This window comes from Colias philodice, chromosome 31 (assembly GCF_061535455.1).
Source record: "Colias philodice isolate Cphi_HAF_F1 chromosome 31, ilColPhil1 Martin Lab GWU primary, whole genome shotgun sequence".
Classification (NCBI taxonomy): Eukaryota; Metazoa; Arthropoda; class Insecta; order Lepidoptera; family Pieridae; genus Colias; species Colias philodice.
The window spans coordinates 3,239,661-3,262,208 of NC_143116.1; the positions used below are offsets into that span (position 1 = coordinate 3,239,661).

A 22,548-nucleotide genomic window follows, 5' to 3' on the forward strand; every position below is an offset into this window, starting at 1 on the left:
TAGAGGACCGGGCTATCCGAATCTTAATCCGAATCACCCCCATTTATGTTATGCGATTTTTATGATTTTTCGTATTTTCGGAGTTATGACTTTTTTTTTTAATTTAGTACACAAAAAAAAATCAAGCATCTACCGGAATAAGTCACGTCACCATAAATAAATATCTCAACGTACTCAGCAATAGGTGAAAATTTAAAAGAAAAACGTCATAACTCCGAAAATACGAAAAATCGCATAACATACATGAGGGTGATTCGGATAGACCACTAGCCCACTACCTTCTGGCTTCAGTATATCCATACTTCTTGGGACATCCTGTATATATATAAAATAATTTGGAAAATCCAAAAGTGCACGCCTCATAATTTTTTTTTAATAATTATTTATTAATTATTATTTTTGTTTATTTAATAACAATTAAACCACATCGAATCAGACCCTGAAAAATGAAAGGGTTCTATTCCTGAGCATACTCAAGCGTAAGAGAAAAAAAAAGACTCGATTAGTAAAGTATTTCGGTCGCTATCGTGTTAACAAGAAAATCCTCCGCACATACAGACACACGGACGTCCAAGACAGAACTTTTTTAAACTGTTTTTTAACTAGTTTAAATAACAAAAATGACATCAAAAATATCATGAATGTTAAAAAAAGTGTTGTTTCTTATATGTGTGTGTATGTATTATCTTACAAGTGCAATGTATGATACATAAGGACATTTTAAGTTTGAAAAATCAGATGTTTTGCGCGAAGTGACAGTAGTACCCACCTCAACGCTTCGCTTATGAGGCGTGCAAAAGTTTATATTTGACTATACAAATGCACAAATAAATATTAAACATACCCTCGTTGTGAATGTAGAATCTAGGTGGTTTATTATATAGTCTTATATCTATACCAAGTCTGTTTGCAAATTCGCTTCCATAAAATACCATCAATTCAGTAAATCGGGGTATAATTTTGGTTGTTCTGAAAATTTTTTATATCCTTTAGATTACATTTAAAAGTACATGATATTGATTAAGAAACATCTATATCATGAAAAAAAATTATTTGGATTTTGGTATTGTGAATTGTAAATAAATATATTAAAGTAATTTTAACACGTACATATTGGTTTTTAGTAAGTATGTTTATTACCTATAGTAAAGCTGTCCTTGATATTGATAAGCAACGAGATTTTGTTCGTACGAATATCTAGAACAATTAACATAACGCATCCAATTCGAATTATTCGCGTCTGATGCGTCCACCATGTGAGTTGGTTTATTGTTTTTATCGTAAATCTGAAATTGTATTTTAATTTTATTTTATAGTTTTAAATTTTTTTTTACTTAAGTACCTATTTATTATTATTAACCAGTTTTTTGTATTGTTAACTAATTATGTACCTACACATTACACACATCAAAAATTCTAGGGATATTTTGAACCTATCCTATGTGTTATTCTGATGCATCAAATATTTCAAAAAAATCTATAGTAATTCTGAGAAGCTGAAAATATCAATAGACTTTGTTGATGTATATCTATGATGATTTTTGTTGATGTATATAAATTATGATACACTTTTAAACTCTTTTAAATGTTGATAATCAAAAAATAATTCAATATCGCCAACTTAAATATGGTTTTATTTTACAACAAAAAAAAACTATTTTAAGTACCTATACATAAATCAAATACCTACGTAATAATATGCAGTTTATAATCATATAAAAAATTTAAGAATAAAACACTTTTTGTCTTCGTAGCCGACGCTTTGAAGAGGTGACTCTTTAATTTTTTCGATATAATATGTATCTATAATAATAAAAAATATTAATTTGAAATACTTTTTTAAAATGAATAGGTTTTTATCTACACCTACCTGCCAGCAATAGTCGGAATTCGCATTCTGCGTAATTAGTCCCTTATATGGTCCAAATTGCACATTGTTCGGTAGAGTGAGTGTTGTAAAAACACCTAAGCCTGCCCCTAAGGTAAAAATTATTTTTACTACTACAGTAAAAATGCTTTAAAATAGGCTAATATAGGACTACCAAGGCTTGGAATGTCCTTTTCTATATTGTAGTATTAAAACTGTTACATAAATTAGTACAAAAATATTATTATTGTGTGAAAAGCTCTTTACAATACATATTATAAAAAAAAATGTATGCGCGTACTAGAGTACACACGTAAGAAGTGAAACTTCTTTATGACCTTAAAAATGTCACGAGTATGGCGTAACGCAAAAATGTCACGCGTACGGCGTAACGCAAAAATGTCACGAGTATGGCGTAACGCAAAAATGTAATGCGTACGGCGTAACGCAAAAATGTCACGCGTACGGCGTAACGCAAAAATGTCACGCGTACGGCGTAACGCAAAAATGTCACGCGTACGGCGTAACGCAAAAATGTTACACTAAATTTTTGTCCAACCCCGATAAAGAAGTTTCACTTCAATAAGAGTATTCCTTTAGTAAAATTACATATTACAATTAGGTTGAATTTGGTAAATTTGGTACTTATGCACATTCTTTTTGTATTCGTTAATTTTTATTTAAAAAGATTTAGTTACCTTATGCAGGCTACGTACAAATAAATTCGGGTAAGATTCTTATGAGTTTTTTAGGAAGCGCATTCTACTGTAGTAGTAAAAAAAATTGTTTAAATAATAAAAAACACATTATAGAGAAACGGAGAAAAAATAAAAAGATATTCAATGTTGATTTTATTTTTATTTGCATTACCTATAACTAAATATGTATGTACGTACATATTTTTATACTTACCGAGTATAGTAGAAGGGGCCAAATGTAAAAACACATTTGGAATTGTGAGAGCGGCCCTTGGAACATACGAGGGAAAATTCGTTTTTGATGGTACCTTAAAATTTTGGAAGAATGGAAGGAAAAAGACAGATATATAGCATTTATTACATAATATTATATTATTACCAAAGGCAATATTCAATTGACTATTAAAATTTAATACATATAATATATGGTTATTGTGCAAAATATTTTACGCTACGTTAAAATTAGTTATACTAGTTCTCCGCCCGCGGCTTCGCCCTCGTTTTCAAAGTCAACCCGCATAGTTCCAGTTCCCGTGGATTTCCGGAAATTAACGTATCAGACGTGTTAATCCAAGTTACCCTCTATATATGTGTACTAAATTTTATTGTAATCGGTGCAGTGCCAGTAGTAGGTATTTGCGTGAAAGAGTAACAAATATGACATACCTAACTACATCCATCCTCACAAACTTTCGCATTTATAATATTATAAGTAGGGTAGGTAAGCAAGACTCTAATCACGAAGTGTAAAAATACAAGAATTACAATATACCTACATGGAAATTATTGTTATACCTATATACGATAAAATTTTATAAAACAACTAGCTGCTCCCCGCGTTTTCACCCGCTTTGCTCCACTCCTGTTGGTCTTAGCGTGATGATCTATAGGTAGCCTTCCTCGATAAATGGGCTTTCTAACACCGAAATAATATTTCAAATCGGACCAGTAGTTCCCGAGATTAGCGCAAACAAACAAACAAGCTCTTCAGCTTTATAATATTAGTAGGTATAGATATAGATAATAAAACAATATAAAATAAGTTGTTTTTTACCTTTGTGTCCGGTATGACGAGTAAAGGACCGTGAATTGAACAATACTCGTAGACATAGTCGCCGCAATCCGTACAATCTGTAATTTATTGTAGAATTATTTTTGACTAGCTTTACGCCCGCGGCTTCACCCGCATTTTCATAGAAAAACCTGCACAGTTTCCGTTTCCGCGGAATTTCCAGGATAAAACCTATCCTATGTATTAATCCAAGTAACCCTCTATATGTGTGCTAAATTTAATTTAAATCGGTTCAGTAGTATTTGCGTGAAAGAGTATCAAACATACATACAAACACATTACACAATACACATGCACATCCATCCTCACAAACTTTCGCATTTATAATATATGGAGGATTTTGACTCGATCTTGAAAAATATTTTTTTTGAAGATTGTATGTTGTGCTAGTAACCTTTTTACATAGGATAAAGGATTTTTACTCATAGGTTTTACTATCATTGAGTTAGAAGTAGTTTTAACAAAATACCTACATTTGAATAAAATGAATAAACGTTTAAAATTTAATATCAGTTATTGAAATGAGACTTGTATCTTTAAAATATTATCTACAGACCAATGATATTTTTCTATATATAATATCATTGCTACAAAATGAAATCGTAAATTGTGGTATACTTACCGTAAAAGACAATAATTATGTATCACACAGAAAATCCAGTAGCTACTTCATTGTAATAATTTCACGATATGGTTTACAATTTTATGCAGTAACGGGTACAACAACGACCTAAACTTAGGTACTAGGGTAACTAGGTACTAACTAGGTACATAGGTTTTCATAAAACACACACAACTTACAAATATATTCATCCGGGCCAGGTTCATCCGGTTCGTAATAACTTACTCGTTTCTTGTTCCTCAAATTGAATTTACTCATTGTGAAAACATATATCTGTTAAAGAATTAAAATTAATTAAACCTTAGAATTAAACAATGTTTGTTTGGTGCGTTAGTGATATGACAGAAACCTAATACTACTATTTAGTAATGTATGTACACTAATATAATTACCCTGAAATTATTATAAGTATTCTTCTAAGGCATAAACTTTGCCAAACAAGATTTAGCAATAAAATCAGATAGGTAACACAATTCACAAGCCACAATCCCGCCATAAAATATCTCCCGCCATTTCTCGAAACAAGACTGGATACGTTCACCACAGATAACAACTATGATGCGTTCATTGTAGCTAAATTCCAGATCTAGTATTTTTAAACTGTGTGTGATTTTTAACATATAATATATTACTTAAAATTTAAATTCACAATTTAAATTTAACTATATAGTTAAATAAAAAACCTACCTCAGTTTAATTTTATGACTTGTTTAAGAGTTTAGGCACCAAATTTTAGTTCAATAGTTGAAACGGTACATATACGTATGTATATAGATTATAATAAAGAGAAAAAATATTTATATGTACTAATATAATATTTAGACTTTATTTAATTACCTGAATTGAATTGAGCGCGAATCACACTAATATATATAATATTAACACCAGTGTGTCAGGACCAGGATAAGGGATAATTCATAGACCTATATTTTTATAATACGTAGTAATGCATTATACAGGGTGTACCAAAAAGTAGTGATGAACGGAAGCTGAGAGGTAGAGGACCTAGAGGGCTATCCGAATCATCCCCATGTATGTTATGCGATTTTTCGTATTTTCGGAGTTATGACGATTTTTTCAATTTTTCACCGATCGCCGAGTACGATGATATTTTCACTCATGCTGACGTCAATGATTGCGGAAGATGCTTGATTTTTTTTGTGTGCTAAGCTGAAAGATAGGCCAATTCAGTATGGTAACATTTACTATCGTTAGATCTTTGAATGGAATAAAAAAAATAATTAAATGGCAAGAAAGATAAAATTACCCAGTATGTTCACCACTTCAAGGGCCCGTAAAAAAATAAAATCACATAAAAAAAATTTTCCGTTTGACTTTTAAAAACTTGCTCTATCTATCAGATAGCTACCCTGAAAATTTCATTTTATTATTCAGAAGGCTTCAATCGAATAATTTAAATCTAAATGTGGTAAGTGCAAAAATTGAATTAACATGATGATCATTAAAACCAATAAATAGGTGTTTAATTACCAGAAATTTTTAAAATAACCCCGCTGTTGCTCAATGCAAGTGCGACATCACCGTAAAAAGTTGTCTTTTAAATGTCTGAATGCCCTTTTATCATTTTTAATGGTTTCTTCTGTTACTATGAATTTCCGGGTTATTTCGTCTAAATTGTGGCATTCTCTCAAGTAGCCGAAGTCTTTTTAATATTCCCATTGAAACAAATCAATGGGGTTTAGGTCGAGGGACCGTGGAGGCCAGGCTTTAAGGCAGGCTTCACCGGCGCATGCGCAGGCTGCAACGACCAATCCATCTTTCAGGGTATCTTGGCCCTTTAGCCTGGCCTGCACGGTCCCCGGACATAAACCCTATTGATTATTTTCCGTGGGGATACTACAAAGACGAGAGACTGCCACAATTTGGACGAAATAACCCGGAAATTCATAGTAGCAGAAGAAACCATTAAAAATGATAAAAGGGCATTCAGACATTTAAAAGACTACTTTTTACGGTGATGTCGCACTTGCATTGAGCAACAGCGGGGTTATTTAAAAAATTTCTGGTAATTAAACACCTATTTATTGGTTTTAATGATCATCATGTTAATTCAATTTTTGCACTTACCACATTTAGATTCAAATTTTTCGATTGAAGCCTTCTGAATAATAAAATGAAATTTTCAGGGTAGCTATCTGATAGATAGATTAAGTTTTTAAAAGTCAAACGGAAAACTTTTTTTATGTGATTTTATTTTTTTACGGGCCCTTGAAGTGGTGAACATACTGGGTAATTTTATCTTTCTTGCCATTTCATTCTTTTTTTATTCCATTCAAAGATCTAACGATAGTAAATGTTACCATACTGAATTGGCCTATCTTTCAGCTTAGCACACAAAAAAAATCAAGCATCTTCCGCAATCATTGACGTCAGCATGAGTGAAAATATCATCGTACTCGGCGATAGGTGAAAAATTGAAAAAATCGTCATAACTCCGAAAATACGAAAAATCGCATTACATACATGGGGGTGATTCGGATAGCCCTCTAGGTCCTCTACCTCTCAGCTTCCGTTCATCACTACTTTTTGGTACACCCTGTATACAGCAAGTACATTAGGTAAAACGATTACGTCTTATTTTAGTTATAAACTTAAGTAACTAATTAAATACTTGAACCGATACACAATGGACTGCAGTGTGATGTTGTTATTAAAGCGCGTTTCAATAAAGCAACTTATCTTCAATGGCGGCCAAAGCTGACACTGACATATGGGTTTCTCTGTCTACGTATGGTAGGGTCAGCAAAAAAGAAAATAAAAATAACGTAAATGGATAATTATTTTATTAATTATTTCAAATTGTTTGTTGACAATCTTTTTTGTTATGGTATTTGTGTATTTATATGAATTATCATATGTATGTACGTATACAGAATGCAATAAAATTCCCATAATACGTAATGAGCCCATAAAACTGAACAAGTTTTCCCAAAGAACATATTTTGTCAAATTCCAATAAAACATTATTTAGTATCGCAAATACTTAATTGTCAATGTAAATTTATGGTAAAAACTATTATAGGGAAAATCAAATACATTTTAGTGATTTTACTTTTCCCTATTTTTTTGCACGCCGTACGACCGTGTGTAAGTGAGAGGGAATGATAAGCGCCGCCATTTAAGATTCGTTTCTTTAATGAAATGCGTTATACTTGTTGATTCAAATTTTTGAACGTATTAATATCTGTCATGTCAATTCAATTATACTGTCACTGTCAAGTGTCATAAATTATCAACAGGGCCCTGACAGCCTAGTTTCAAAATGGCTAGTTGTGGCGCTGCATTACTTCCTGTACTTTTTTTTTTGTTTCTACTTGTTTCCGGCTACGGCGCCATTTTGAGAAGCCATGTTATGACAATTGACATTTATTTGAATGAAACGACCATTGTGTCTATAATTTAATTATTTTTTTCTCGATTTTCACAATATAATAGACTAGTGTTCTACTGTAAAGAAGTGCTAAATTTGCTATGGGACTATTAAAGTGCTGTGTCGGTGGTGGCACCGCAACCAATGCGACGAATCGGCTTTTTTGTTTTCCGCAGAATGATTATTTGAGGAACCTGTGGATGTCCTTTCTGGTGCCCACTAATTCCTCCCTCATCGGATTGTCGAAAGATCAACTTCGACACAAACGCGTTTGTGAGAAACACTTCGATAGATATCAGTTCGATGAAGAAGGCAAGAGGCTTAGGCATTCATACCCATGCCTATTTACGGATGACGAAATACGCGCACGGCGTGCCCCTGTCTTCCAGTGAAACTGGTGAGTTCTACCTGGAGCTATAAATAACATGATTAAAAATTATGTAAATAGCTGATATTTGGTAAGACAGGTTTCATGGCTCCAAACAAATACTTTGACATACTTTACATTCCTTCTATTTGTGTTTGAATTATATTTTTAAATGTTACATATGTATTTACTTGTTACAGTACAAAATGCTCTGAGTGATCACAATTATCACAAAATGGAATCAGATGAGAATGAAAATATTACAGATAATATGTTGGTCATTGGAAGGGCAGGTATGTATTATGCACTCAAATTTTTATTTAAGCTATCCTATAATATGGTATTATATTTAACATAAATTATAATATAGTAATCAGGATAGTATTTTATAAGTTACGAGCTGTGCTCCACGGTTTCACCCGCGTGGCTCCGCTCCTTTTGGTCTTAGCATGGTGATATATAGCCTATATCTTCCTTGATGAATGGGCTATCTAACACCGAAAGAATTTTTCAAATTGGACCAGTAGTTCCTGAGATTAGCGTGTTCAAACAAACAAACAAACTCTTTAGCTTTATAATATTAGTATAATAATATATAGTATAGATTTATATAAGTTCTTTGGTTTTAGGTGATGATTATCATGAACATCCATCATGCATTCCAGCTATTCCAGTTGTTACGAAAAGACCTACAGGTATGTGATTTATGATAGTTTATAGGTTGATAAATCCATGTTTGTAAATTTTAGTAAGTTTTTTATTCATGTTCTCAGATTTTACTTTAAAGCTGTTTTTAAGAGAATTCCATTAGCTGTTATTAGATTCAAAGTTTCATATGTATGTAATGTTTGTAGGTACTTTATATTTAAAAGTAATTGTTTTGTTACCGATTTACAGATATGGCAGACCAAACTTCATGTTCCTTAAGCAAAGAAATAGAATTTCATACTCTTTGTGAAGATGCAGGTTAGTATTTGGTTTTATTTACTGGTTAACTTTGATTTTATTAGTGCAGATTGCAAGAGACATGGGATTTAGAAAAAGGTTTTTTTTTAAGGTTGACAGATGCTAAAAAATGTGGTGTTCATAAATTATATACTAACACATGTAGGATCACACAATATGTATAGTGTGCACTTGCACTATCTTTAAGTTTGTGGTTACTTAGATATGTTTATTGTATGTGACTTATCAATCTCACAGTTAAACTGCCATTGTTTAAATCTGGGGCTTACAACATTTGAATAGGAACTGTGGAATTGTCTTTGTATGGATGGGCTCACTACAAATACTAAAATAACTTTTATTTTCAGGAAATATATTAACTGAACCCACAGTAGAAGAAAAAACTACTCATGAAAATAAGAGTATCATACAAAAGCGTAAAGGTAATTTATTATTAGTAATATAATGTACATTACAAGTGCTTTTCACATCTCTTTCAGTGATAAAATTATTATAATTAACCACACCACCACAATGAATCATCAAAATAAATTGTAACATAAATTTTGTTTTCAGATTTTATGAAAAAAAATTGCCCAAAGAAAAGAAAATTTATGAAGCAAATAACCAAAATAACTGCTGATAGTTTGGGTAAAACAACCACACAAAATCTTAAACAGGCTGCTGCCTATGGAAATAATGAAGTATTGTAACTAAATTACTATTTTAAAAAATAGTAATTTAGTTTATCCAAGTTCCAAACTTCTAGTGTTGTACAGGGAAGCAAGTTGTATAATACATAATTATTTAAACGATAACTGTATCCAAAACAAAATTGGGGCAAATATAAGAGAAAAAATTCAAGATTTGGAGTTTTCCTGGTTAGGGTGTCAGAAAACACACAATATGTGTTTAAAAAAATGTTTTTAGCATATATTGCTAGGGTTCATGTCCATAACTGGAGCAATATTATAAATAAAATTTTAAATAGAGGAGAGATATGTGCAAAAAATGGCAGGAATCCATAGAATTGCTTTAATGAAATATAAAACAAATAAATTAAGAAAAAGAGCATTAAATAAATAAACATTGAAACCGAAATCTGTTTTATTTTTAATACCTATTCGCAATAATAACGCTTGGAGCTTACTTAATATCTAGTACTTAATCTGTGCCAGTACGTAGTATTTTTATCGATACAATGGGCACCTCACTAAAGTATCGATAGTCAGATATAGATATCGAACTGGTAGGCAACACTACTTATTACTGTCAAAATTGATAAGGCTACAGCAGCGCCACAACTGGCCAACTGAAACTATGGAAAACATCACTGTCGCATCTGTTACGTAGTAACTAATACTTAATCTGTGATTATCAAGCCATTCGCGTTTGCAAGGCGGGGACGTTTATTTAACCCTTTTTACGCTGAATAAAGTTGCTTTGTATTTCGTATTTCCACTGCTTGAAAAAAACGAGTGTCGGACTTAATAAGTGTTGTTCTAACATGTGATTATCGTCAAAAATCCATCACCGAACCAGGTAAAGAAGGTTGAATGTTGTTGACATAGCTAAAATTAAAATTCCATGCATGTGTGACGTCGGTGTGCCTTAGTGTGTGTGCACGTCGAATTTCCAAGAATTGTGGCTGGCATGAAATTTATTACGACTAACGTTCAATACAGGTAAATTCACGGGGTGTTCACCCGGAGCTACTCTCTAGTTATACCGGGATAGCTCCTATACGCGAACACAATTTTTATCTGCTTAGCGGTAATACGGTATGTATTTATAAATTACTATTGTTTTTTCATGTAATAAGTTTTTAGTCACGATTCGTACTATTTAATAGGTTTTCTGTAGATTACCTAGAGTACCTAGCGTTTTTTTAGTTGTCAATAGATTATTCATTCTATAATGCTTTTAATGTACTACAGTTATTCAATTAACTTTAGCTTAGATTTGCAATTCATGAGTTGAACAATGGATTTCCCAAGAATTCAGTATTCCATAGCACTTGACTATGTGACTAAAGTATAAATGTATAGTAACAACAATACACATGTTTCTCTATATTCAATTAATGATGTTTTAGATTTATGTTTTTACATCCCATATGAATAGATTTAATGCAATTTTTAAAATTGTTACTGTACATTTGAGTGATAAAGACCTATCTATTGTCTAAGAGACAGATTGCCATTGCACAGAAAAACAGAATAAAGTTCGAACTAGACATAAATTACTTACATCTTACTGAAGGCCTGGTTCTTTTCTCATCTATTATTAATCCATTGGTTGCTCCTTGTGGGTAGACAATCCACACTTTCTCTAAGCAATAAACTTAGAGTGTACTGCGCAGTAATAAAACCTATTTGGACATATGGTATTCAACTCTGGGCCTCCGCTAGCGAATTCAACCTAATGTGCATGCAAAGGGTGCAAAACAACATCTTAAGAGTGCTCACAGCAGCTCCATGGTTCACTCGCAACTCTGAAATTCATGAGTACCTAGAAATGCCTACAATTAAGGAGGAAGCTACAAAATACCTCAAGAAGCATAAGCAAAGACTTGTAATGCATCCAAATCCCCTCTCCCAGCAATTGCTTAAACGAAAGCCCAGGAAACGTCTAAAAAGAGCTAATGTTGATGCTGAGCTACATTAGAAAGGGGAATTAGGGCACTGGTTCTGGTTCTCAAATCGCCAAATTATTCTGTCCAAATATCTGCTCAGTCCGTTGACTGATCGCAGATGTCAATAATAATAAAAAAAAAGTGGTTGCTCCTGTTGGTCTTAGCGTGATGATAAGCTAAGAGTTTGTTTGTTTGAACGCGCTAATCTCAGGAACTACTGGTCCGATTAAAAAAATTCTTTCGGTGTTAGATAGCCCATTCATCGAGAAAGGCTATAGGCTATATATCATTTCGCTAAGATCAATAGGAGCGGAGCCATGCAGGTGAAACCGCAAAGCGCAGCTAGTTCTTTATAAAAAATGAAATAACCTCCAAACACCTTGTACTATTTCTTTTAATGCTTATCAATCTTTATCTGTACATATCTTCTACTTCAGTACAAAATTTGACACAAAAAAATCTTTTTGTATTGTTTTAAACAACAACCTAGGTTTTAAAATAAACTATACTAATTTTATTTTTTATAAGAGTTTGTTTGAATGCTCTAATTTCAAGAAGCATTTATTTATTTATTTATTTATTTATTTATTTGTCAGAATTGTGTTAATATACAATGCATGGGTCTGATTTGAAAAATTCTTACAGTGTTAGATAGCCATTTATAGAGGAAGACAATAGGCATCATATATATTTTGAAATATATTCATATTTTATTATCTATACTAATATTATAAAGCTGGAAGAGTTTGTTTGTTTGTTTGTTTGAACTCGGGAACTACTGGTCCGATTTGAAAAATTCTTTCGGTGTTAGATAGCCCATTTATCGAGGAAGGTTATAGGCTATATATCATCACGCTACGATCAACAGGGGTGGAGCCACGGGGGTGAAACTGCACGGAGCAGCTAGTGTATCCATACTAATATTACAAAGCTGAAGAGTTTGTTTGTTTGAACGCGCTAATATCGGGTACTACTGGTCCGATTTGAAAAATTCTTTCAGTGTTAGACAGCCCATTTATCAAAGAAGGCTATAGGCTATCTCGCTAAGACCAAAAGGGGCGGAGCACTGCCGGTAAAACCGCGGAGAACAGCAAGTAGTTAATATATTAAGTTGTGTTAGAGCGTATACGCACTATGCGGGTAGCCGCATTGCGGGTAGCCGTCCGGCTGACCGCAAGCACAATTATGTACGTAATATTCATTTCTATGCGCACTGCGATGCGGCTACCGCAGACCGCACAGTGCGCATAGAAATGAATATTACGTACATAATTGTGCTTGCGGTCAGCCGGACGGCTACCCGCATAGTGCGTATACGCTCTTACTCTATGTTATTTCTTATTTGTTTCAGATTAAAATATTTACAAGATTGACAAGGAGTTAAAAATGTAAGAATTATTTTTCTTCTTATTATTTTATTCATTTAACTTTACATGGAACATAAAAATGTGTAACAATTATTATTAATCAGTAAATATTTGTAAGAGCGTATACGCACTATGCGGGTAGCCGCATTGCGGGTAGCCGTCCGGCTGACCGCAAGCACAATTATGTACGTAATATTCATTTCTATGCGCACTGTGCGGTCTGCGGTAGCCGCATCGCAGTGCGCATAGAAATGAATATTACGTACATAATTGTGCTTGCGGTCAGCCGGACGGCTACCCGCAATGCGGCTACCCGCATAGTGCGTATACGCTCTTAGAATGATAAAAAGGGGTTTGAAACTTTTTGTATGGACGCTGGCATATCGACCTGCCGCCATTTTGATTTTTTTTCAAAATCGCGGCGCACGATTAAAGTGGTATGTATGGATAGAGGACACATAGACGAACAAAAAATGTCTCATAACATAGTACCCTAAAGCGTCACATTACCGAGATATTTGGAGGTAAATATTCACTTATGAGTACAACGACAAACACTAAAAATAGACTTATTACGTGTCTATATGCATAATATTATCTCCAAATAATCACTCCCAGGTAGATTATTATTATTACAGGAAGAAATTAGGTATTCATTACATTACTTACATTTTTATGTAATGTATGTATGTTTTTATGTAATGAATGTACCTACTTTCTTCCAATAAACTGTTAATTAATAATAATCTACCTGGGAGTGATTATTTGGAGATAATATTATGCATATAGACACGTAATAAGTCAATTTTTAGTGTTTGTCGTTGTACTCATAAGTGAATATTTACCTCCAAATATCTCGGTAATGTGACGCTTTAGGGTACTATGATATTAGACATTTTTTGTTTGTCTATGTATCCTCTATCCATGCATACAACTTTAATCGTGCGCCGCGATTTTGAAAAAAAATCAAAATGGCGGCCGGGTTGATATGCCAGAAAGTTTCAATGCCCTTTATGTCCTGAATAAGTTACGATATTTAACATTTTTTCATCGATAAATTTATTTTATAATGACAACACATTTTGGCTTTTCATCTCAAAAAATGAAGAATATAATTTTTAACCGACTTCAAAAAAAGGGGGAGGCTCTCAATTCGGCCGATTTTTTTTTTATATTTTACTTTATCCATATATTATTTTTGTTGCCAGATATTTTCTTTATCTCAAGAAGCAAACAGCCTTATTCTTTTTTTTATGGCAACTTATAAGACTATTTCCTTACAGCTTCAACAATGTCTCTTTGGGCCAGGGCACAGCAGTTACCACCCGAAAGTCTGCAGAAGGTAGGTTTAAAGATTTGTAAATTTACATATAAAATATTGTTTGTAAGAAGAAGGATTCTTATCATTATTTTTGAGTTTATCTATTTAAAACTTACATGGTATCTTTATAATCTATGTGATGTTCTTTATTATCTATGTGAAGATATATTCGATAGGGTTGTCAAAAAAGTTGAACTATTTTACAATACATAAATTATTTATTTTAAATTGTTTAGTTTAAGTATGTAGAATTTGTGGGGACTTTGCACAATTAAATTTTTATTTACCATTCGTTCTATGACACCTATTTTTCCTTTTAAAAGTTTTAATCACACTTTTATTAGCTGTATGTTTGTATGTAACTGACTCCTTTAAAATGTTGACCCACTTTAAAGTTAAACAGACAGATTTAATTCAAACATTGTACACTTATCAAGGATTGGTGACAATACAATAATTTCATAAGTTTTCTCTTTAAAAATTGTGTTTTAGTTTTTATTTATTTTAAACTATATTTATTATATTTATTTCTTACGAAGGGTGTCGGTCAACAACGTTTTTGACAGATTTTTGCAGTCAAAAGTGGTTTTGACCATAACATATTATACATATATTTCATTTTCTTTTTCAAGGTGCGAGCAATTTATGGGGACCATTTCCCGATTGAAGTGCGTCATTGCCTAGCAACATGGATCGAGAGCCGTATTTGGTATGTTTTATTTTGTGAAATTATATAAATATACTAGCGGTCCGCCCCGGCTTCGCCCGTGGTACATATGAAAAATAGATGTTGGCCGATTCTCAGACTTACCCGATATGCACAGAAAATTTCATGAGAATCGGTCCACCCGTTTCGGAGGAGTATGCAGACTAACATTGTGACACGAGAATTTTATATATAAGATATAATTTAATGGTCAAAGTTATATTGGATTTCTGGGATAAAACTAATCCTGTGTGTTCGGTTTTTTATTAATTACGTAGACGACTAAGTCACTAATTACATTGTGTGCTTCAATCAGTAATAAAACAGATTCTATAGAGGAAAGACGTTTCATTTCAACACAAAAACACAGTTTATGCAAAAACGAGCCTTATTACCGCAACACTGTGTAATTTCTGAGGTTGCAAACTATATTCGTACCAAAAAAAGTAACTTTTTGTCTATCTGTTTGTTTCGGCTAATCTCTGGAATGGCTCTACCGAATTTGACGGACTTACACTAACAGATAGCCGATTTAATAAGGAGTAACTTAGGCTACTTTTTATTCTTAAGCCATAAAATAAAAATATTATGCACTAAAATTATTTTGGCGTTTTAAACATAAAATACGTAATCGGAACACGATAAAGTGTCCCAGGAATCATCATAGGTGAAAAGGACTATAATTTAAAAGGAGGAAAAACTTTCAATATTAAATTATGTAAATACTAGCTTTCCGCCCGCGGCTTCGCCCGCGTTTACAGAGAAAAACCTGTTCCCGTAGGATTTCCGGGATAAAACCTATCCTATGTCCTTTCTCGGGTATCAAAATATCTCTAAACCAAATTTCAAACAAATTGATTCAGTAGATAAGGCGTGATTGCGTAACAGACAGACAGACAGAGTTACTTTCGCATTTATAATATTAGTATGGATTAATATAGGACGCAGGAACCGGAAGAACAGCAGAGGTTCTTCGTGGAGGAGTTAGTGCAAGAACTACACACGCACACAGAGTTGATGTTATCCCCAGAGATGTTTGTCACCAAAATGAAGCTGATCGAAGCGGCCAAGATATTTAGGATGCAGTATGGGTGAGTGAAATCAATTTGGAATTATAAATAATAATATATTGAATTATTTATAAAAATAAAATTGAATCTATACTATAATATTATAAAGTTGAAGAGTGTGTTTGAACGCGCTAATCTCAGGAACTACTGGTCCGATTTGAAAAATTCTGCATTAGATAGCCCATATCCGTTTAAACGTACATATTTTAATTTCTAAATACGCATTTTTCGTTTATTTTATCTTAGGTAGGTTTAATTTTAAAGTGAAACTTGTTTAGGCGCGTTGAGTGTAAAATTTCAAGGTTCATTACCGTCACGTCATGGAGTATTAGGCGAAGATTTTGGTATCCTACCAAAGAAATTTCACTTCTGACACGTGCGCTCGGCACACATGCATTTTTTTATCATTTATTTTGGACACTTTTTTGGCGGACACTTTTGTAGAGAGTGTTTTATGTTTATAGTGCTTTGATTCGCGATGACCGTTTTTGAAGTGAAACTTCTTTATCGGGGTTGGAAAAAAATTTAGTGTAACATTTTTTCCGTTACGCGCCATCTTTTTCTTATCCCTACCACGCGTGATTCGGCGTATTTCTGTAAAGTTGCATATAGTAAATTATTTTTTTTAAAATAAGGTCTTAAAGAAGTTTCACTTCTTACGTGTGTACACTAGTACACGCACACATTTTTTTTATATTTTTTAACCGACTTCAAAAAAAAGGAGGAGGTTCTCAATGCGGCCGGTATATTCTTTATTTTTTTTACAGGCACGCGCCTCACGAACTGTACACTTACATGCGGCGTTGCCTCGCGATGGAAATGGATGTGATACAGAACGCTATGGGCCCGTATGTAGCCCAGCCGCAGACTGAGCGGAAGTATAGCGAGGTGAGTTTGGGGCAAGGGGCATAGGGGCAAAGGTCACTTTAGGGGCAAATGGGGCAAAGGGCACTTTCAGGGGCAAATGGGACAAAGGACACTTTCAGGGGCAAGGGCACTTTTAGGGGCAAAGGGCACTTACAGGCGCAAAGGGCACTTTCAGGGGCAAAGGGCACTTTCAGGGGCAAAGGGCACTTTCAGGGGCAAAGGGCACTTTCAGGGGCAAAGGGCACTTTCAGGGGCAAAGGGCACTTTCAGGAGCAAATGGGGCAAAGGGCACTTTCAGGGGAAAATGGGGCAAAGCATTTAAACTAAATTAATTTAATTTTCAGCTGATAACAGGTCTGCAAAACGTTCGTCAAAAAGTGAACATGGCGAGCGAAGAGATACGCAGCTTGCAAGCGAACATTGAATCTTTTTCGCTGCAATACCATGAGTGTTTGAAGAATAAAGGTATTTGTATAAATCTACTGATATTATAAAGTTGAAGAGTTTTTTTCGTTTGAACGCGCTAATCTTATGAACTACTGGTCCGATTTTAAAAATTATTTCGGTGTTAGATAGCCCATTTATCGAGGAAGGCTGTACGGAACAATACGGGTGAAACCGCGGGACAGACCTAGTAATGAAGATTATCACCGTTATAATTATTGATTATTAAATTTTTTCTCCTCAAAAAAGGATAAAATGCTATTCATCTTCAATTATGTTCGTGTTAAGATTTTTAATTTTTGAAAAATACTTAGTTATTTTTTTGATCTCAACGATCGATAGATTTTTCACCATTCTTAAAAAAAACATATTTTTCATTCCATTTATTAGTATAAAAAATAAAAAAAAGACGGGTTGTACTCCGGGAGTGCCGGCAGAAGTGAAAACTTGATTATTAACGTTGAGCATGTTTGATATTTTGGAATGGTATCCGTCTTACGCTTTTTCGATCAGGTCACGTGTCCTGACGCGAGTTTAAGAAACCCATTACAGAAAAAGTGTTCAACCGCGCCGCTAAAGAAGTTTTCACTTCAAAAATAATAAATTAATACATTTTTCAGGGCACATAAATTACTTACAACAATCCGGACCGATGACGAACGAACGTCGCGAATTGGAAGCGTGTCTCAGAGTTCAGATTGAAGAAATGGAGAGGAAATTGAACGCTTTGGTATGTTAAAATAATTGTTTATTATGTTTAGAATGGTTTATCAGTAAAATCAAATCTTAAAAATACTTGTATCGGTCATTAAGCCAATGTGCAGTTCTATAGTAGAGCCATTTTAATAGGCAACATTTGACAGTTCAACAAAATTCAACAACGTAACTTAGTAACGACGACATAGAATAACATGATATTTCGTTTTGTTAGATCTGCACATTTGCACACTTTTATCAATTACGACTACATATTTATAATAATAATGACCGATACAAGTAATTTTAAGATTTTATTTTACGTAAAAGAGACATTTTAGTTTAAAGCTTAAAAAATCATTTAAAAATAATTTATTGCGTTATGCTATACTATATTAATAGTCGTAGAACAAATGTTGTTACAAATCCATACTAATATTATAAAATACTAGCGGTCCGCCCCGGCTTCGCCCGTGGTACATATTTACGTTTTCTCTACGTAAAAACCATCCTCGTACTTCAAGGAATATAATAAAAAAAGAATTATCTAAATCGGTTCAGCCGTTCTCGAGTTATGCGCTTACCAACACATTTTGCGATTCATTTTTATATATAAGAAGAAGAAGAAGAAGAAGAAGATAAATACGAAAGTAACTCTGTCTGTCTGTCTGTTACTCAATCAAGCCTAAACTACTGAACCAATTTGCATGAAATTTGGTATGGAGATATTTTGATACCCGAGAAAGGACATAGGCTACTTTTTATTGCGAAATATGTACCACGGGCGAAGCCGGGGCGGACCTCTAGTTATCTAATAAAGATATCTTGTCCTGCGTTACTGGTGTTTTACAAGTGACCGTGTATGTTTTCGATTTCATCACTTTTTAATTAAATTTAAAATAAACTTATTATATTATAGGTTGCTCAAATAAACCAATCTCAAATGGAATTAGTCGACCACATGAAGGAAAACATCGCAAATTTGCGGCAACTGCAGAGTCAAGTTTTGGACGAGGAGCTTATCAAGTGAGTATTTATCTAAGAATCTATACTAATATTATAAAGCTGAAGAGTTTGTTTGTTTGTTTGTTTGAACGCGCTAATCTTGGGAACTACTGGTCCGTTTTGAAAAATTCTTTCGGTGTTGGATAGCCCATTTATCGAGGAAGGTTATAGGCTATATTTCATCACGCTACGACCAACAGGGGTGGAGCCACGGGGGTGAAACCGCGCGGAGCAGCTAGTCTATAAATATAATGAACTCCTTGGTATAGTGGTTGACGCGTGAGCGTAACACCGAGGGGTCCTGGGTTCGATTCCCGGTGGAGACGAAGAAAAAATGTCTCGATCTGGCAGGACACAGAAGGCTGATCACCTACGTGTCCCTAAAGAAAATCGATCAGTGAAACAGATGTATAATGCATCTGCCCCTTATATAGTGAAGTGTAGTGAAGTCCCATGTCTGCTAGCCCAACTAGGGGACACGGGACTTCACTTTAAACATATAATAAAATGGTTGTAAAGTCAAAACCGTACATTGAATATTATTTTAAAAGAATATTTAGGGCGTGATGTACTATCAATATCGAAGCCAAAAATATGTTTTTTTGAATTTGCGTCTGTTTGTATGTCCGGGCTTATCTCAAAAAGTATTGTATTGATCTAGTTAAAACTCAAATAATGCGTGTTATTGCGCGAAGCCGCGGGCGGAAAACTACAATACATTTGATTTCTTTTTTTTATATTAATGAGATAAACATTGATTTTATTATAATTATTAATCACTACATAGTATAAAACAAAGTAGCTTTCTCTGTCCCTATGTCCCATTGTATGCTTTAATCTTTAAAACTACGCAACGGATTTTGATGCGGTTTTTTTTAATAGATAGAGTGATTCAAGAGGAAGGTTTTAGTATATAATTTATTAGGTTTTAGACAAAGCGGGCGAAGCCGCGGGCGGTAAGCTAGTTGATTATATAAAAGTTTCATCGATTTGATTTAATGATTTACCCTTCCAGATGGAAACGTGAACAACAGTTAAGCGGTAACGGTGTTCCAATGCAATCAAATCTCAACACAATACAAGAATGGTGCGAATTACTAGCCGATCTAATATGGAGTACCCGGCAGCAAGTGAATAATGTTGCCAGAATCAATAGCAAGACGATTGTGGAATTACGTCAGCCCCACCTAGCTGAGATGTTGGATGAGATGAGCAAGCAGGTGGGTTCAGATGGTACAAGTGGGTCGAGATGGCACAGGTAGGTCTAGATGGTGAAGGAAATTATCGAACATGTGGGTCCGGATGGGCGAAATAAGCGTACAGGTGGGTCGAGATGAGTCCAAATGGTACAGGTGGATTGAGATGGGTTCAAATGCTACAGGCACGATGAGATTCATATTCAAACATTTTGACTTCAAGAAAGACTGAATTTCATTATTATTATATAAAATCATTATTTTCATGATTTGATCATTGGTCAAATAATAATTATCTTATTCAAAACATGCCACAAAATATTGTATTACTAAACCCTACCAATATTATAAATGCGCATGTATTGATGGATGTTTGTTACTCTTTCATGCAAATACTACTGAACCGATTACAATTAAGTCTGGTATGGAATAAGACATATATGCTACTTCTTATCCCGGAAATCTCCCAGGAACGGGAACTATGCGGGTTTTTCTTTAAAAACGCGGGCGGAAATCTAATAATATTAAAAAATTTCTTTTAACAGGTAACAAGCTTGCTATCAACATTGGTGACATCTACTTTCGTTATCGAGAAGCAGCCGCCGCAAGTTATGAAAACCAACACACGGTGAGATCCCACTAATATTATAAATGCGAAAGTTTGTGTGTTTGTTTGTTACTCCTTCACGCAAATTGTAGAACTGATTTTCATGAAATTTAAGTATGTAAATTTCACACATGTCACGACCTGATCCCATACTAAGCTTTCGCTTGTGTTATGGAAACCAGATGACTGATAAACATACATATATATAATTTTAAACACATACTTATATATGTAATTAACACCCAGACACAGAGCAAACATCTATGTTCATCACACAACTATTTGCCCCGGGTGGGAATCGAACCCACGGCTTCTGGGTTGGAAGGCAGGGTCACTACCAACCAAGCCAACCGGTAAGTCAATTGTAATGTTGTCAAAATGTAATATTTGTAATTTCTATTGCAGTTTTACGGCAACCGTTCGTCTGCTAGTCGGCGGACAGTTGAATGTACACATGACACCCCCCAGAGTTACTGTAAGTATTATTATTTATATTAATTATTATTTATTAAAACTAAAAAGAGGAAAGTTTTTTGTTTGTTAGTTATGATTTAACTAAAAAAACGAACGATCGATTTTAAAAATTAATTTCCCGTTACAAAGCTACGTCTTTATCCAAACGACATATCTATACTAATATTATAAAGCTAAAGAGTTTGTTTGTTTGAACGCGCTAATCTCAGAAACTACTGGTAAATTTATCGAGGAAGGCTATTTATCACCAAGCTAAGACCAACAAGAAAACCGCAGGGCACAGCTACCTAGTTAAAAATAAATAGTGTCACGAGAATTATGTATAGTCAATTTAATTTGTTTTATATTTTTTATATACCTATTGTGTATAGAAATAATTATGTCCCATACTTTTAAATTTTGAATTCCACTAAGAGCCGATTTTTCAATGCTTGGATAAAACTTATTCGTCGAATAATGTATAAAACTACCATTTTAAAAACGTATTCTAATTGCCCGTATTTGACGGTTTACGTGTCATTTTAATATTATCGTGTAATACTTTATTGGACGGATAAGTTTTATCCAAGCATTGAAAAATCGGCCCTAAATTTGATCAAACGTCTAAATATTTTGTCTAGTAATTTTTCACACAAAGATACAATTTTTCTCATCATTTTGTCATACAGGTGGTAATAATATCGGAACAGCAAGCGCAGCTGCTCCTAAAGAGCGATTCGCAAAGCGGTCGCGGAAAACAGCCGGTCGAATGCGGGGATATATTGAACAATAGCGGGTGTATGGAGTACCAGCCTACTAGCCGGCAGTTGAGCGTCAGTTTCAGGTAAAAATTGGTCAAAAATGTCAAAAAATTGGTCAAAAAAGTAAAAAGTTGATTAAATGTTTAAAAAATGTCGTATACTCAAACTCAAACTCAAACTCATTTATTTGGCACCACATTATACAGAAATAAGGTAATTATATAAAAACAAACAAAAAGAAGAAATACAAAATAAAATTAAAATTAAAAAAAAATAGATAAAATTAGTGTGATGCCAAAACGGTCCCCACGTCAGCAAAAGTTACAGAGTGTTTCTGTAACACTGGTTTTCAGTGAGTACCGGTGATAATGATAACTTGCGGCTCAAATAACAGAGTACGACTGCCAGTCAATATAACCTTAACGAATATAATATTTATATAATATATTGTACAACAA

The 22,548-nt window shown here is 33.8% G+C and overlaps 3 protein-coding genes across 9 annotated transcripts in view; 2 read left to right on the forward strand and 1 right to left on the reverse strand.

Annotated features, from left to right (window-relative positions):
- Window positions 1-1,136: 1,136 nt before the first annotated feature.
- Window positions 1,137-4,738, reverse strand: LOC149475160 (histone-lysine N-methyltransferase PRDM7-like). The gene is made up of 6 exons (XM_089713734.1): window positions 4,652-4,738; window positions 4,439-4,532; window positions 3,620-3,696; window positions 2,780-2,873; window positions 1,871-1,971; window positions 1,137-1,286 (listed from the first exon to the last, which is right to left on the reverse strand). The coding sequence occupies exons 2-6, from the start codon at window positions 4,515-4,517 to the stop codon at window positions 1,137-1,139; spliced, it is 501 nt and encodes a 166-aa protein (XP_089569860.1). The 5' UTR covers window positions 4,518-4,532; window positions 4,652-4,738.
- Window positions 4,739-7,519: 2,781 nt separating this feature from the next.
- On the forward strand, window positions 7,520-10,046 carry LOC149475161 (uncharacterized). Of its 2 annotated transcripts, XM_089713703.1 has the most exons (6): window positions 7,520-8,047; window positions 8,218-8,310; window positions 8,647-8,712; window positions 8,915-8,983; window positions 9,331-9,405; window positions 9,539-10,046. In XM_089713703.1, exons 1-6 carry the CDS (start codon window positions 7,954-7,956, stop codon window positions 9,673-9,675), a joined length of 534 nt encoding a protein of 177 aa, XP_089569829.1. In that variant the 5' UTR covers window positions 7,520-7,953; the 3' UTR covers window positions 9,676-10,046. The 2 variants fall into 2 exon arrangements, with proteins under 2 accessions (XP_089569829.1, XP_089569830.1); XM_089713704.1 differs by lacking the exon at window positions 9,331-9,405.
- Window positions 10,047-10,340: 294 nt separating this feature from the next.
- Stat92E (Signal transducer and transcription activator Stat92E) overlaps window positions 10,341-22,548 on the forward strand; it is a 42,117-nt gene continuing 29,909 nt past the window's right edge. For 5 of the 6 annotated variants that reach the window (XM_089713569.1, XM_089713571.1, XM_089713572.1 and 2 more), the window contains exons 1-14: window positions 10,341-10,504; window positions 10,648-10,743; window positions 12,949-12,985; window positions 14,248-14,306; window positions 14,918-14,994; window positions 15,933-16,082; window positions 16,829-16,949; window positions 17,273-17,393; window positions 17,993-18,102; window positions 18,988-19,094; window positions 20,089-20,293; window positions 20,815-20,897; window positions 21,282-21,351; window positions 22,019-22,173. In XM_089713569.1, the coding sequence (XP_089569695.1) occupies window positions 14,256-14,306; window positions 14,918-14,994; window positions 15,933-16,082; window positions 16,829-16,949; window positions 17,273-17,393; window positions 17,993-18,102; window positions 18,988-19,094; window positions 20,089-20,293; window positions 20,815-20,897; window positions 21,282-21,351; window positions 22,019-22,173 (1,250 nt within the window). In that variant the 5' untranslated portion in view covers window positions 10,341-10,504; window positions 10,648-10,743; window positions 12,949-12,985; window positions 14,248-14,255. The remainder of the gene's footprint in view (window positions 10,505-10,647; window positions 10,744-12,948; window positions 12,986-14,247; window positions 14,307-14,917; window positions 14,995-15,932; window positions 16,083-16,828; window positions 16,950-17,272; window positions 17,394-17,992; window positions 18,103-18,987; window positions 19,095-20,088; window positions 20,294-20,814; window positions 20,898-21,281; window positions 21,352-22,018; window positions 22,174-22,548) is intronic. The other variant, XM_089713570.1, reaches the window with a different exon arrangement.

Bases quoted from the DNA above. Each gene is read 5' to 3' on its own strand.
- LOC149475160 (XM_089713734.1), bottom strand. From the start codon at position 4,517: ATGAGTAAATTCAATTTGAGGAACAAGAAACGAGTAAGTTATTACGAA. The intron at 2,874-3,619 runs GTAAAAAACAAC...CAAAATTTTAAG, and splicing joins TCGTCATACCGGACACAAAG to GTACCATCAAAAACGAATTT. The intron at 1,287-1,870 runs GTAGGTGTAGAT...ATACAATTTCAG, and splicing joins ATTCCGACTATTGCTGGCAG to ATTTACGATAAAAACAATAA.
- LOC149475161 (XM_089713703.1), top strand. From the start codon at position 7,954: ATGAAGAAGGCAAGAGGCTTAGGCATTCATACCCATGCCTATTTACGG. The intron at 8,311-8,646 runs GTATGTATTATG...CTTTGGTTTTAG, and splicing joins GTTGGTCATTGGAAGGGCAG to GTGATGATTATCATGAACAT. The intron at 9,406-9,538 runs GTAATTTATTAT...TTTTGTTTTCAG, and splicing joins TATCATACAAAAGCGTAAAG to ATTTTATGAAAAAAAATTGC.